Below are 16436 nucleotides of genomic sequence, written 5' to 3'. Positions count from 1 at the left end.
GGAGAGGTACTTTAGACCAATGGTGCTAGAAGGAAGGTGGTTTTCTTCATGTACTTAGGCTAGGTAATTGTGCATGGTGTTGTTTATATTCTTTTTGTAAGCTGAAGAAAGATTGAATTAGGTTTTTCCCGCAATGGTGAAAACTTAGGTTTTGTCTCTTTATTATCTTAGTCTGCATTATGTTAATTGTGATATCTCCAGCATTCAGAGGAAATCAGCTGAATGAACCGTGCTGTTATCTTCCTGCAGCTTTGCAATACACAAAGGCAAAACTTAATCAAAACATTAATCAAAAGAGTGATTGCTGTTTTGTTCTTAAATGTAGTGAGGTAAGAAAGAAATGTGGGGAAATACCTGCAAGACCTCCTGTCTTCTGCTGATCAGAATTGATACATGAACTATGTAAGAAAAGTTGTCGTGTGGAGTTCATGAGCAAAATGATCAATTGTTACAAAGAGAAAAGCAAAAACTTACAAGGAAATTTCAAATTCATTTCAGTAACACCACTTTTTTCTTTCCATTTTTATTTTTCAGACAAATATGGTGTCTCTGGAAGGCCTTACCAAAGTAGTTGATCCTTCTCAGCTAACCCCAGAATTTGATGGCTGTTTGGAATACAACCATGAGGAGTGGATAGAAATCAGAGTTGCCTTTGAGGACTACATTAGCAATGCAACCCATATGCTGTCCAGACTGGAGGAACTGCAAGATATATTGTCAAAAAAGGAAATGCCTCAGGACCTGGAAGGTGCTCGCAATATGATAGAGGAGCACTCACAATTAAAAAAGAAAGTCATTAAGGCCCCTATCGAGGACCTTGATGTGGAAGGACAAAAGCTGCTCCAGCGGATACAGAGCAGTGATAGCTTTCCCAAAAAGAACTCTGGGTCAGGGAATGCAGACTTACAGAACCTTTTACCCAAAGTATCCACCATGCTGGACAGGCTGCACTCAACACGGCAGCATCTGCATCAGATGTGGCATGTGCGGAAATTGAAATTGGACCAATGTTTTCAGCTCAGGCTGTTTGAGCAGGATGCTGAAAAGGTAAGGATTGAGCAAGGAGGGTATCAATGGCCGATACTTGATGGACTTGAAAGAAGTACCAAGGCTAACTGAAAACAGTAATTTTTGTCTTTGAAGTTAATCACTAGCCTTTTAATGAGAAAAAGGGACTTCTTGATTGAGAGGCACTCAGGGTCTTCTGGAGTAAAGGGCATGGGATAGTACTTCTAAGCTGTAAGGAACACAGGAAGCTCTTTCCGAAGAAAATTTTAACTGCTAATGACTTCAAAGCACTTATTTTGTTAAGCATTTGTTCCAGACAGATGCATCAAGTAAAGATGAATGCTGTGTACTTTATAAATACAGATGATTAAGGGCTACACTGGTCTTCTTTTTGAGTGATCTTTGGGAAGTGAGTGACAGGCAGTCAACAAAGTCAGAAGAGGCTGACATGGGGAACGGCTTCATTGATGCAGGGTTTGAAGTCCCAGGCTAAAAACTGATATATCTCTTCTGACAGTGCATATGTTATTAACAGGGGACTGAGTGATTTCAGAATGTTTCGGGCTAACCAGTCCCTTCAAATGAGAAAGTCTTTGATTGTCATGGAATTTGAAGAGGAACTATGGCAGGCAGTTTGCTTTTAGATGAACTCAAATAAGGTCTGTTTCCATGTAGAATGGTTTTGCAATCACTTATTATTGACTTACCATGGAACAAATAGCTTTAAGGAAGGGTGGGGAGTTTTTCTCTGGGAGTAGTAGTAACTAGACTACGCAGTCAAGTGGTAAGTAGAGTTTTTGTCAGAGTTCTTAAAGTATTCAGATTTCTTAAAGTATTTTACATAAGATTGCCTGAACTGCATGAGACCAACAGTCGGTGTTAAACCAGTATTCTGCTCTCCAGCAGCTGTCACAAGCAGATGCAAGGAGAAGAGTAAAAGCAGAACAAACATGTAAAACTTAACTTCTTCCTGCTTCTTCATTTGTATTCTTCACCCATACTTTCCCTTACCCTCATCATTTCAGCTCAGGCACTTTCTTTACACTACTGTAATGTTTTCTGCCGTGTTTAAAAAAATAAATATTTTTTCAAAGTACCATTTAAAGCAAATATTTACTGGATGGATACAGCTGAAAATAGTAGGGACATTTAGAGAGTTGGAAGAAAAGATAAAATTATTACCTATTTCTAAAATTATTTAGAAAATAATGCAAGCTGTTGCTCTAGTGTTGCTCTTTCAGACCCAAATGCATTTTATCGACCTTGGAGCCACTTCGTTACAGAATTAATTATTCTGCATTATAGCATATCTTTCAGTACCTTGTGAGCACCATCAAAATGTATTTTGTTGGTTTGCTTATATTTTATCAAATTGCTTACATAACTTGGGCTTTAAAAAACTTCTTGTGAAATACTTGAGCCTGTGGGATTGACCTCTGTCCTGCCATGTGGTTGTGTAAGCTCCTATCAGTGTTTTCTATGTTTCTGATTCCAAGAATAAGTCTATATTAAATGAACACATCTTTCTTTTGGAAGGGAAATATTAGGCACCTCAAAATGAGGTTGACAGCAGCCACCATACCTGGGACTGTTTTTCTCTCATTAGCCAGTAAAAAAAAAAAGATTAAAAAGAAGGTTTGTGTAGTATCCCAACTCAATTTTGGATTAAGACCCTTACCTTAATCTACTTGCAGCCCTTATTTTTACTGCTTGTGTCAGATTAGATTTCACAGCTCATGACTTTTACCAGTGTATGTCTGTGTTTTACTGAAATGTGGGAAAGGATGGGATCTTTGTTGGAAAGAAAAAGGGTATTGCATGGGGAGAAATAAACATGTTCCTTTTGGAGGACTTGCTCAACTTAGTGCAAGAAATTTGGACTGGTTCAGGAGAAGAGAAAGCAAAAAAGGGACAAGGTGGGAGGGAATCTGATTGGAATTGCCCTTCAAGTGTCTGAAGGCAGCAAATTCAGGTGACCTAGGGAAGAGTGGTCACAAGCAGTACCAGTGTCTGTTTTGAATAACGTTCTAACACATCTTCACTGAGTTCTAGATAAAAAGCTTAAAATTTTAGTAGTATGGGATCAGCTGTCTCAGTTGTCTAAACTTCAAAAGTTTGGTTTACAGTTCTTACCATATTGTGGTCTACTTACAATTTAGTTTGTCGTGGACTTGGGACAAATAGTGGATTTGATAATGTTGTTCTGTTAGCCGGCATATTTTGAAAGATCTTTAAATGAATGGTTACTGCTACCATTTTTTCCTGGACAAACTATTTCAGCTTATCCAGAGAGCAGGTGTGTCCCTTTTGCTTGGATATAGCAAAGATTTCAAGACCATTGTGAGCAGGTGGGGTGTTAAACAGCTCTTTGCTGTGTTGCTTGGTCTTTGAAAACTTTGTTTTCCAGTGCCACTGTTAACATACCTGTGTGCCTTCATTGTCATATAAGGTCTGTCCTAAAATTTATTGGAATATTAAAATGCTCCTTTTTTTCTTTTTAAAAACAAGCATATTTAAAGATTACTCGTAAATTTCTCTGGAAGAAAGTAACATGTAACTCTGTGCTCACGTATACTTTTAATAATTCATCTAGAAATAGAATAGTTTTCAAATCTGCTGTAAAGTTATGAAGTAAAAATATTAACTTGCTGCCGAAGTACTTGATCAGCATGAAAGAATTTATATTTAATTTCCATGAGTTGCCATTTTCATTCTAAACTGCTAAGCTGCTGGTGTCAGTAAGTGTTGACACTAGATAACATAAAAGCTTGGCAACTCAGGGCTGTGCTCCAAGTCTGTTTGTTTACTATGACTTCTTTGTAATAATGAAGTTTACAATTATGACATTACTGTAGCTCATTGAGATAAAGACCTATCGTAAAGATAATAGTAACAGCCTCAGCAGTTTGATCCAGAAAGACAGATTTCAGCAATGATTGGGTTAAAATGTACAGTAACTTACAATGGAAAGAGCATCAGTGTTAATTTTCATGGCCTTAGACTGTATTCTGTGTTCACAGATATCTTACATTGCTTGTCTATGGTTTCTGCCGTAACAAATTATTGAACTTTCTCCTTTCCTTAATATTTTCATGTAGATGTTTGACTGGATCACACACAACAAAGGACTGTTTCTAAACAACTACACAGAGATTGGAACCAGTCACCCCCACGCGATGGAGCTTCAGACACAGCACAATCACTTTGCCATGAACTGTATGGTAAGAACAGGCCTCCCTGCACAGCACAGCTCAGACATGCTGGCTATTTGTTCTTTGTTAAGGTAGAATTTGTAAGTACGTAGACACAGATCAGTCCTTTTTTACAAGTAGTGCAAATTTGTGTTTGAGCAGTGAAGTTATAAAACACAGCGCAAGAAAATAAAGGGTGGTCAAGTACCAAGGTACTGTGATAAAGCAAATTGTTTTGACAAATGGCAGTGTTCAACATAAGCTCAGCACCTCTCAAATACAAGCGTCCAAGCTTCTAGAACCTGGGATGTGTCTTTGAGCACCACCTTGGGTCTTGTAGGAAATTGCAGAGAATCATGTATAATACAGATTTTAGCTCTGCATTCTGAAAGAAATACCTCTCAGGATCTTCTGAATAGATTTTAACTCAGACAAAACGTTCAGAGAAGTAACTGAGCCTGGTGTAATAATTTTCCATGGTTTTAAGAAGACACTTCTCATTTTTGGCACAGTAGAATGGAGCTAAAGCAAACAATTTTTTTGGTCAAATATCATCAGTAGGCTGTAATAAAAAAATTGGATTTTAACTGGCAACGAGTGAAAGCTTTTTTACTTTCAGTTTCATGAATTGCTGTTTGAACATGGGGACAAAATTCTCAAGTACATTTTAGGTCCTTTACACATTGTAGGTGTTTAAATAACCTTGGGAGTCTGGGCCTAAATCCAGTTCCTGTTTGTCAGATCAATGAAAGAAGAACACTACCAGTCTTGTTACAAATGAACATTCTTGGCAGTCCAAGGATGGGAATTGAATTAAAGTATGGTTGAAATGATCAACTCTTGCAAGAGGGTTTTTCTGTAGAACAGGACTACTAAATGTGGAAAGTGACAAAATAAACTTAGCTAGGTTGTGTGTCTTGCTAAAGTAATGGCAGGACTAGTAAGGCAGCTCTTGTGTACGGTGCAGCTGGAGGTAAGACAATGGAAGACACGATTAGAGAAGGCACATTTTCTTCTTTTGCAACTCAGCTCTGTTTCCAAAAGTTCAAAAAAATTAAAATCTATATGAGCTTTCTGCAAAGAGTAAAGCAAATGCTGGGGGACTTTGTAATTAAGTTATGTAACATCGTATATGGTTTTGACCGTTAGGTTTGGTTCATGGCATGGGGAATTGCTGCCTTATGGAGCACCTTGTTGTTGTTCCTCACTGCTCTGCATATGAAGTAGAGCAGAAAGAAACACAGGATAACAGTAGGTGTCATTGACATGAGATAACTTTTGGAACTCAGTAATTTTGAGTGGCCTTCCAGGCAATTCTTGGACTTGTATTCTAAAGGTTAAATTCTTCTTCTGTAAGCCTGTCCTGATATTAGTCACTGTTGTCCTCTTTTCTTCAAATTAGATGACTTTTTTATTTTTTTTCCTTCTTTCAGACTGCTCGGATGCTATCAACAGTAGGGAGCACTTGAGTGAGGCAGCATAATCCTTCCTGCCCTGTGTTGCTATTAGTCTTTTGCTGTTAATCTCTCCTTTGCCTTTAGTTGTCAAATGCATTAATTACAGGGGACTTTTTCTCAGCCTGCAAGATGATTTCGTAAAGCGTACAAGGAGTAGTTTGAATTTGGGGCAAATTAGGCTATGTGAACTTTCAAAAGGGTGAAAACGAGCTACATTTTCTTCTGTAGCACAGCCCCTCCAGAAGGGGTTCTCTGCCACAGAACAGGAAAATGTAAATTCAGAATGATTGGTCCCTGGTTTTGATTTAAGCAGCATTCAGATTATCTGGGTTTTATTTGGTTAAACGGCAAAAGCCTTTCATACAGATTAGGGGCAGAGATTAAACTGAATGTAACATAAAAAATGACGTGAACTGATTGAATTTTGGCAGGCTTTATTTTTCATTAGCTTTAACTGGAAAAATGTTGGGCAGTCTTAACTCCTGCAAGCATGTTTAGCTTCTCCCTGACTACTCTCCACATATGCTCTGTGCTTAACAAGCTGCTGTTTGTTCACTCTTCCTGTCAGTGTAACTCTTCAGTAATCAAAGTGGATTTAAGGTCTCTTGTGTGAATACTCTTAACACCAGAAGTGGAATTTAACTTTTAACCTATCTACAACCATGTGAAATAATTCATTTGGATGGAGTAGAGAAAGGGAGGAAGACAACTACATATAAGCTTTATTTATTGCAGGAGATTTTGGAGGCTTTTCATTGTGGCCCTAATTGGACCTTAATAGATCTTGCTTTCTAGTCAATTTTCTTAGGCTCACTTGAGGTAGGGAAGGACTGTTCAAAGGATAAATGCTCCCCAAGCAGCTAAATGCAACCTCTTGCGCTTGCTCACAGCTTAAGTCTGATAATTGATGTTGCAGCTGCTTTTCCCAACACATTGTGGTTGCTGCGGGGCACGTGCTCCCCTCCACAGCAGGTGCTACCCTCTGTCAATAGCTGGGTCTCTCATGTCCCCTTCCTTCCCAAGTAACAGTTTGTTTCCAAGAGGTGGAGGGCAACTTCTGCAGCTGCTTATGCCAAACTTGGATGAGAAAGAGTGACAGCCTTTGGGTCAGATGCCGAAATTTTGATCTGGTCTTCCAGTCTGAAACAAGCCACCTGGATGTAAACCATTGTGAAAGCTACTTACTTCCTGTCGTGGACAAGAGTTAGTTACATCAAGGACAAAGAGAATTTGCTGAATTTTTAAAAAAAAATTTCTTGTAATGGCTTTATGCCATTTTTAGAATCTTGGTTTTCAGTAAGAACACAAAATAGTTGGAAGTGTGAACCAAATGTTCTAAAACAACGAAGTAAAGAACACATCCAGGGAGGAGATTTAAGTTTACTTTACCAGTTTCATTAGCAAATGGTATACCTAGGAATCTTGTGTATTCATGTGGTTGCACTTCAAGGTAACAGGAGTAAGTTCATGCAAGTCTTAAGCTTAATACACAGACTGGTTCTTGCTGCAATGAATCTGTCCCAGAGAAGAGCTGGATTGGTGTAGTGCTGTGCATTAAAGAGGGACATATGTTTGGTTACCATGGATTAGCATACAGGTTGATGTGACTAAAAGAGCTACTGATTGAAGGATAGTTCACAGGTGCAGCCATAGGTATGTGTCTTCCTGTTAGGGAATTTGAGAAGCTGTGCACTGATAAAAGTCAAGGCTGTCTCTTCACAGGGCAGGTAGATCCCATGTTCCATAACTGTAGGGAAAAACAAACTCTCAATGATTCTGCTCTCTAAAGATGAGGATGGATTTTCAGTGCAATTTTAAAGGCCTGCTTTCAGCAACAGTAAATTGCTGTTGTCAAGTCTGGAGATTTATTTGAGTTAAGCAATACTCAGTTTCAGCTTGATGTTCCCATTTGGGTGACTAAACCAATGCTTCACTTCTCAAAACAAGTTCTTAGTACCTTTTAAGGGAGAAACTTTCAAATAAAGCATCATAGGAGTTACAAGTACAAAAGTTATGTATTGAGTTTCTGAACTGAGAGAATAAAGTACCCATGATTATATGATTAGTCTGTCTTGCATGCAAGAGTAGGAAAGACTGATTATGTGTCTGTCCACTCTTTTCCTGCCATTTTCTATACATCTGCTGGGACACAAGGAAGACAAGAAGTCATGTGAAATACAGGTGAAGAGTAGGATGTTGTCTGCTTGAACGTTTTCTGCTCTTGTTGCTAGATCAGATGGCCTTGTGTTCATTGCAGTTTAACTGTGCCTCTCCCTGCACTGGGGAGGGTTAAAATGCTTGAAGAGTGATGCAGGCAAAATGAAACTTTGTTTGGAGAAAGCTGACACATGCTACTATTAAAGGATGTGCTATGACTGCTTCTTGTCTCAGTGTTGATAGGACCATGAGTGGAAGTTACATTTATTAACCATAATCCAAAAACTCCTATGTCAATTGTAGGCGTATTGCTAAGTTGATTAATGTTCTCAGAACAGGCTGTTTGCATACACTAAACCATTTTATCAAGGTAGTAATCAAATACTGAATGCTATCCAAAAAGAGAGTGTCAGAGATGAGCACTGGTGAGAGCTTTGGGATGTTAAAATATGAGCACTGTGATTGACTATCACTAGGTTTAGAGAGTTAAAAGTTAAAAGTCTTGCTCAAATCCAGACACAGGGACTGGTACAAATGAAAGCATGAAGTCAGGTGAGGTAAAATCACGTTAGCTTAGAGGCAGTGTAATTTTTTCCTTCTCCTCTGTACCACTGACATATTTCACCCTTGAGATTCTTTTTACTTTAAATATGTATTTTTGTAACCATACAGATTTGTCACTTGAGATAGACTTAAGCACCATGTGAATTCTAGACTGCCCTTGGTCCTCAGGATTTGGGCAAATGAGAGCAAGACCACAGGTGTACATCCCTAAGAGAATCTTTATGGTGCCAGAGCAGTTAATGCTTAGACACAATGTGTGGATGCCGCCAGCCTGAGAATAGACTGAAAAGGTAAAATGAGTTCAAGCTGTTTTTGGCTTCTGAGGAGCACTCCAAAGTCAGCAAGACTAAATAGAACAGGCTAGATGTGCAGTCCTTAAGAGGGAGGAAGCAAATAAACAGATTTTAAAAAGCACTCAGCTACTGAGGTGTTGATACAGCAACAAGTATGTTCATGTCAATGAATCACAAACTAAAGGAATAGACAGTGGTGTTACTGAAAAGAAGCAGGTTTTATTTCACTCTTGGTACTTTTTGGGGTGGCTGAACTTCAGATTTGTAAAGAAAATGCTGTGATTCAGTTGGTCCTACTAGAGAACTAGGTCCAGTTTAAAGCCCCATACTTAGTTCTGTAATGGGAAACATCTACATGAAAGTGATGTGGCTGTAGGGAGAGTTTGAATGCATGGGCATTTACTATGATTAAGTAAAGGTAGGTGAAAAGTAAAGGAGGAAAGAAGGTAGTGTTGGTGTTGGACTGTATAGTCTTGCAGTAAGATTCCCCAGGTCCACTGTGAAAAATGTAGGAAAGAGATGAGAAATTTGAAGGAAGTTAGAGTGAAATTATATTGCACATGTTCCAGTGCTGATAGCAATGGTTAAATAGTTACCTGAGAATACTTAGAAGATCCTTTTAATTGAAGAACAGGTTAAACACTTTCCTTAATTGCAGCTTGGATGTTGCCAAGTTTATATTTTTTCAAGGGAATAGATCAGGTTTTACCTTTAGTTGTCCTGCAGCCCTCATCGTTGAAGTTTGTATTCCCAAACCGAAAGTTTTACTGTTGCTTCAAAGATGAGACTAGAAGAAATGTTAGAGAACATGTAAATCACTAAAGCAGGTGTTAATTCATACATTAATACTACACCATGTTTGGTGGTCATTTGTGTGTGAAGTGGCAGATGATTTGAAAATTCCATTGCTAAATTCTTTCTATCACAGTAAAATAGTTCCAGCTCACTACAGTCCATATAGAGGTGCCACTTACGAAGCTTACGGGCCGTGTCACTGAGTTGCTGGCATTTAAAACTGAACGCGTAGTAGTCTCTGTGTCAGAAAACTGCTGTTTGAAATCTTGGAGCTAAACAAACATTTTCTAAGTGGGCCTGGGAAAATCAGGAAGTAAAATGGAACCTTCAGGTTACCTGCCAGCTTTATTTTGTGTGAGTGTGGTAGAAGTTCAGTTGAGCTGGTAGGCTGTCACCTGTATTTTTCCTGTGTATTTGCCTTTCAGGCATGCATCAAAGAATGACACAGCACAGTTAGGCTACTAATCTGTGTTGCTTTGCTGAGCAATACTTTTTTTCATTTGTATACTCCCTTTAGAGGAAAAATCTGCAATGAGGAGCTTTCCAGATATGGTAAGGTGTCCTTTCAGCTTCTGGCTAAAGAGCGTTTTGAGAGAAAATAATCATGCTAGGTACATTTGTAACCTTACTAAACACACTGTAATGCAGTAACTTGAATAGTTACCTTTTAAGTCCTGTTACAATAGTCGTGTGTGTAACACAGTGAAAGAACTGCATCATCACATTAGCCTTTCACCTTTGAGACAGTTGATACGCACTCAGAAGCTGCAGGTGCTTCGTGCAGATTCACGTGGTGTAAATGAGGTCACTAAATAAGACTTTATCAGTTATTACCTCATAGCTGTTGCTTCCTTAACTAAAGCCAGGGTGGAAATGCATACAATGAGTAAGATATCAGTCTCTGGTAAATTTGCACCCGATCACTTGTAACAGTGTTTCTCATTCTCAAGCAGTGTGCAACATACGCAGTTGTCTTATAATAATGACACTGGAATTGCCTGGCCTTCTAGGAAATTTAGCAAAATTTGTTGACCTTCAAGGGTCAATTAAACACAGTCTAATTGTAGTGAGTTGCTATTGCAGATTCTTTTCCTCCTTAAATAAATCTATCTCATTTGGGTCATTGCATTCTAAAATACTGACACTTAAAACTTTGGTAGATATATCACATAGTGAGGTAAAAGGGTTAGATTATTGTAAGTTTTTTTCTTGGTTGGTTTTCTTTTGAGGAAAGGAATGTGGTGTACATCGCTTGGAAAGTGTTCAATGTCAGCATTTTAGTTCATATTCATACTGCTACAGGCTGTATTCTTCCACACGTGTGAAGCCTGATTGCCATGGGAAAATGAATACATGTTAACCACAGCTCAGTTTTAATTTGTTTTACTTAATGGTTACTGTGCCATGTCCTTCATTTTTAACTGCTGTTCCAGAATTTCCAAAATTGCTTTATTATGATACAGAAAAAGTTCAAATGGCTGTCTACTACAGCCTTTATTCTTTTCTCTTTTTGCACTTCTCACAACTGTAAAGACCATCTAATGGCTTTCTGTATTCATTTAACAGTCTTGTATTTATGCTACACTTTTAATAGGCCAAAATGCTCTCTTTTAAATTTTGTTGGAAATAGGAGATTTGTACTCTGCCAGTTGTTTGGCTGTGCTTAAAAAGCAGAGCATAGATGTGTGGGGTAACCTAAAAAAGTAAGAGGTGGCACTGTGCAGAAAGGAAAACCAGCCAACATGACACTGCTGTGCTCAGTGTATTAAGTGGACCAGCTGAGGTGTAGGCTGTGTCAGGTATGCTCCTGCTTGCATACATGCATACAGTTTACAATCAATAGGGACCTGTCCTAATTGTCACTCAGATGAGTCTGGACAGTGAAGCCTGGAGGGACTGTAACACTTGCGCCAGCCAGTCCATGTCAAGCTCTGGGCAATGGCTGAATGCCAGCAGGTCATGGTTCCACCTGATTTGCTCAGTGTCTGGTGGTTGTACTGGGTGATCTCCAGCCTCAACAATTCTAAGAACTTAATTCAGATGTATAGGAGTCTGCCCAATTGAAGGAAGTGTCAACTCCATGTTACACACATGTAGCTCTGAAAGAGTTACTCAGAAAACTTTTGGTGGCAAAGTTGTTCTTGTTTTACTTCACAGGAATCAGAAACTTGATTTACAGTTAGATTAGATTGACAAAGAGCCATCAGTGACTAATGCCAGTATGCTAGGGAATACTTCTGATCTTGGACCTTATTTGTCTAATTTTCAGTGCTAGCTCTGAGGCAATATAGCAGCAAGAAAATAAAATGTAAAACTGTTAATTTCTTGTAGCTCAGAGTTCTTTATTTTGTTTCTTTAAAAGTTACTTTCAGAAATTGATGTAAAGGTTCACAGATGTTGCACACAAGCATACTGTGGATAGATCAAGAGCTTAGTAATGATTCTTCAGTTTTCCTATATTGTGTATATCTGAATGTCTTGTTGACTTGAATGTCTGTAAACATTTTTATTGTGGTTGTTGTGAAATATGGTTATTTCATCCTCTTTATTGTAATAATGTGTCTTTATGAAATATAAATTGGCTTAAGCTGATTGTTGACATGAGTTTTAGACGGGTTATTTCAAGTCATCCTTCTCACTTGTCAGTTATGGATTGACTGTTACTGTATACACCTAGGTTCCAAAGTTTAGTATGCATAAACCTGCCAAATAAAACCGGACTGTTTTCAGTATTGTGATAGAGTTTTTTAGGAATATACTTCTGTATTTAATTGGTGTGCTAACTTGCACTAATTTTTCCCTCTTTCTTCTCCACAGAATGTGTATGTAAACATCAGCCGCATCATGTCAGTAGCAAACCGCCTGATCGAGTCTGGCCATTATGCTTCACAGCAAATCAAACAGATTGCCAGTCAATTGGAGCAGGAGTGGAAGGCATTTGCTGCAGCCTTGGATGAACGGAGCACGTTACTGGACATGTCCTCCATCTTCCATCAAAAAGCTGAACAGGTTAGTGAATAGGGAGGGCATCAACAAAAGTGTATGTGCTGGAACAGTGAGTTGTGCAGTTTGCTTTTGCTTTGGACAAAAGTGCAAGAAAGTGATTGAAAAGGTTGACAACACAGCCAGAATATTTATTTCTGCCGATTTCAATACTCAAACAAAACCTTGTTCTCCTTAGTTTAGCCCACTGGCCTTAAATTCTCCATAAAATGCTTTGCTCATTTCAGTGCAAGATAAAATAACCAAATTAGCTATATGAATCAAAATGAAGTGGACAGAAATGCTTAAATATATAAGGCTTTTAAGTATCGATATAATGCCTTTCCTACATCTAGAAACTACTGCTTCTTTTATTGTCCTCACCACTCAACTCCAATCAGTCCTTGAGTGTCAAGATTTAACTCATAATAATTGCTTATAGAAAACATAGGTTGAACTGGCCTGAAAGTTGAAAAGTTAATTAACTGTCTTCTGAATCTGAAATTGTGGTGGGAGATGTTTACTTAGTATTCCGTAAGAGATTCCTCCTATGCTAAAAAAACATTTTAGCTTTAGGCCTATACCAATTATTTAAATTAAGTCATTAACCGTGTGTAACTGCCAGAGAAGAGGTATATGTAGGGGAAATAGGAATAAATATCCCCAAGTTAGTAATCTTAATGGCGAAAGCATGTTTTGCCCTCAAGGGAGTTCAGTTCTGAAGGAGCTGCTGTGTGTGCGCAGTTGAGTCACCTGCTGATCTCGTAGACTGACTGCTCTGTGCATCCCTGGTGTGTTTGGAGAGCAGAGGCTCTTGGATGGGTATGGCTCATGGAAGCTCTGGTGTGCTCTATGTAGATACTTTTCTTTCAATTTGCCTTGCTAAATTACATCCAAGGAAATGTCTCATGTCTGACATAACTTTAATTTGGAATGAATGAAGGAAGCACTTGGGAGCTGAAAACTTCAGAAACAGAGAGAGGTGGTACAGTTGATTTTAAGACATTTTTTCCCTGATTTCTAGTACATGGATATTTAACTTGATAAATATCTAGATATTAGAAATGAGAATGTATTAAGATGAAAATACACATTGCTTTTCATTATGGTAGTGGTGACGTTGGTTTAATGTCCTTAGACAGACTAAGGTAAATTATATAAAATGATGCCACTATAATAAGTCCTTTTAGCAGGTTTTACAGAAAAGCTGCACAAAAATGAGATGAAGGAATAGTTTCCTGATAGAAAAGTCACCAGTCAGCTTGAAGTGTTTGATAGATGCTATTCGGTACCTTATCAGTACTGATGCTTTTCTAATTATTTGGATCATTCGGGTTTACATTTAAGCGCTTTCAGCCATACGTGTAGAAGAGAGATAGATGAATGAATGTGAACAGCTAGGTATACCTTGACTCAAATGCTGTCATTTTTCATAACAAAAGTAATAAATTATGCTCATCAGAAGTCAGGGGACTAAATTTTGTGTGATAGTATGCTGGGCAACTGTAGTGAGGGTCAGTGTTACCTTCTTTACACTTAATATAAGTGTAAACAGGAGGAAAGAGAGAAAATAGTGCAGCATCTGCTGGGGTTAATTTACTTTTAATTGCTCCTTCTGCAGTTTTCATTTTATGATTAGCTGCGATGGATTGCCCTAGTTGCTTTGTTAGATACCTGCCTGTGATATATTAGCTGTTTCATTAACAGTGGAGAGTGAGTTCAAGGAAAGAGGGTTTGGAATGTGAGGAATGACCCCTTTAGAGGCTGGTGACGCTTGACCTACATAAAAAGATTAAAAAGTAAGCAGCCCAAGAAAAAACACACCCGTCTTGAATACATGTGTTCTCTTGCAAGTGACAGGTAAGTGTCGCTGCCTACTGTCAGACACCGTGAAGACTGCACCAGCTATCAGTGCCTGCTCACTGGTGCACATGGGAGCTTCTATTAATGTTCAGTGCTTAACATTCGAGATGTTTTAAACTGGCCCTTAATGAGAATTAAATAAGTATTTTAGAGCTAAGTATTCTACCACCCTTCTGCCCAGCTATCAAACAATAGAAGAGTACCAGAAGTGATCTATGAATTCCTCTTTCTACAAAAGACTACATGTTCTCCAAGAATTAAGATATATATGGTGAGACAAATGGCTTGGTCTCATAACTTTTGAGTCTTGAACTTGAAATGAATAGAGGAAATTTATTTTACAGAGCTCACATGTGCTTGGCTCTACGAGGTTTAACAACTATGAAAACTCCTAGAAAAAAAGATTCTTTTTTCCTCTTTCCTTTCCTAGCATAGCAGGGGTTTAAAATTCATGCCCCCTAGCTGTGAAAAATAAGTCGGCAGAACTTCTGCTATGCATATAGCTGTGATGGCAGTTTCTTGTCTGTCAAGACAGCTTAAACTTCAGGCATAACTTAAGTCGTCTGCAGAAGAGATTTCTGTTGCAGTGTCCTCAATTTCCCCTGAAAGGCTTGACTCGAGCAGCTATGCTGACATAGCTGTGTGCTCAAAGTTCAGTGCTAGTCCTAGGAGACCTCTGGTCAAGTTGTAAATCCCTTACATGCTTGCTGCTGTAGTAGCTTGCCAAATGGATTTAGTGTTTCTCTGCATGTAGATGTTAGTTCTTTGGGGACTGAGGTGTGAATTCACAGTGCCCTGGCACTGCTTTGCTTCCTTGATAACCTATTTCCAGCAAAAGGTAACTATGGAGTGTTTCAGTGAATGGTTCACCAGTAATTCTTTGTGTGCATGTACAAAGAAACATGGTTTTCTCTGAAGATTAAAAATAGGTGAGGTGATAAACCTCATGATACCATGAGTGTCTGCACAGGGAGCTGATGGATAAAAACCAAGGGTCTGGACTTGAAAGCTGTAGCATGTTTTACTGCCTCGTGTAAACAAGACCTTAACTGGCTTTCATGTTTCTGAAATGGTAGGTGCAGGGTGAAGGAAACATTTTCTTAGCTGCAAAGTCAAGAAAAGGAGCAAGAGTAAACTTCAAGCATCAATATTGCCAACAGTTGAATTGGTTCTGAAGACTGCCAACATACAGCTAGATCTGCCTGTCTCCAAACTACTCAAAGAGTTTCAGATACCTAAAAGCACAAGTATAGTCAGACTTGAATATTTCTTTCTATTCTGGTATAAACTTTTGGTTATTTCAGAGAGAAATACTGTAAAGACTTTTCACTTAAAAGAAGTCTTTTCAGTGTCTGTCACACAGATTAACATCCTTTTGTGTATTACCATTGTGTGTGCTTAATGGTAGAACCCAAAATCAAGCTGAGTGTTTCTTCTCTGTTGCAGTACATGAGCAATGTAGACTCATGGTGTAAAGCCTGTGGTGAGGTGGAGCTTCCCTCAGAACTGCAAGATTTAGAAGATGCTATCCATCATCATCAAGGGATATATGAGCATATTACCTTGGCTTACTCTGAGGTCAGTGTCTTTCCTTAGATAAAATTGTGTCGTGTTAAGTTTGGATCATGAATCGGTATCACTTGTTGCATTGGAAATTAGCTGGAAAGTCAAGTGCCAAGCTTCTTTTAAAATTTCATATACTGTATTTTGCTACTGTTGTTCAAAAGTGGAGTGTTAAAGTCTTCCCCTTAATCTTTGGAAAGAAATTAAAAGGTGAGATTTAACCATGTGTGGTACAAACAACCCTTGGAGCACTAAGTACGTTTTAATTTGCATTTGCATACTGCTGCCTTTGAATAGCAGTGTGATACTAGTGTTTAAACATTTACTTGAAGGGAAGTTAGCTGGTGTCTGGGTTTGAGACAAGTTTAGGAAGAAACATCCTGTAATGAACATCACCTCCCCAGAAGACAGGTTTTAGCACTCCCTTCCCCACTGATAGAAGAGGAATTTCTTGGATGAAAGTGAAAAAAACTATATATTTAACAAGCAGAGTGCCAGCAGGGCACAGGAAACAAATGACTCTGTTAGATGATAAACCTCCTCGATGCAGAGAAAGCTGGTGC

General features: G+C 38.6%; 1 protein-coding gene across 4 annotated transcripts in view; it reads left to right on the top strand.

Moving 5' to 3' along the window:
* The window catches only part of TRIO (trio Rho guanine nucleotide exchange factor), a 248434-nt gene that overhangs the window by 79234 nt on the left and 152764 nt on the right, over positions 1-16436 (top strand). For all 4 annotated transcript variants that reach the window (XM_039549487.1, XM_039549489.1, XM_039549488.1 and 1 more), the window contains exons 5-8: positions 535-1047; positions 4107-4229; positions 12283-12474; positions 15757-15888. In XM_039549487.1, coding sequence (XP_039405421.1) covers positions 535-1047; positions 4107-4229; positions 12283-12474; positions 15757-15888 — 960 coding nt within the window. The remainder of the gene's footprint in view (positions 1-534; positions 1048-4106; positions 4230-12282; positions 12475-15756; positions 15889-16436) is intronic.

The sequence above is a fragment of the Corvus cornix genome, chromosome 2 (genome assembly GCF_000738735.6).
Source record: "Corvus cornix cornix isolate S_Up_H32 chromosome 2, ASM73873v5, whole genome shotgun sequence".
NCBI lineage: Eukaryota > Metazoa > Chordata > Aves > Passeriformes > Corvidae > Corvus > Corvus cornix.
This window is presented reverse-complemented; position numbering and strand designations above follow the sequence as displayed.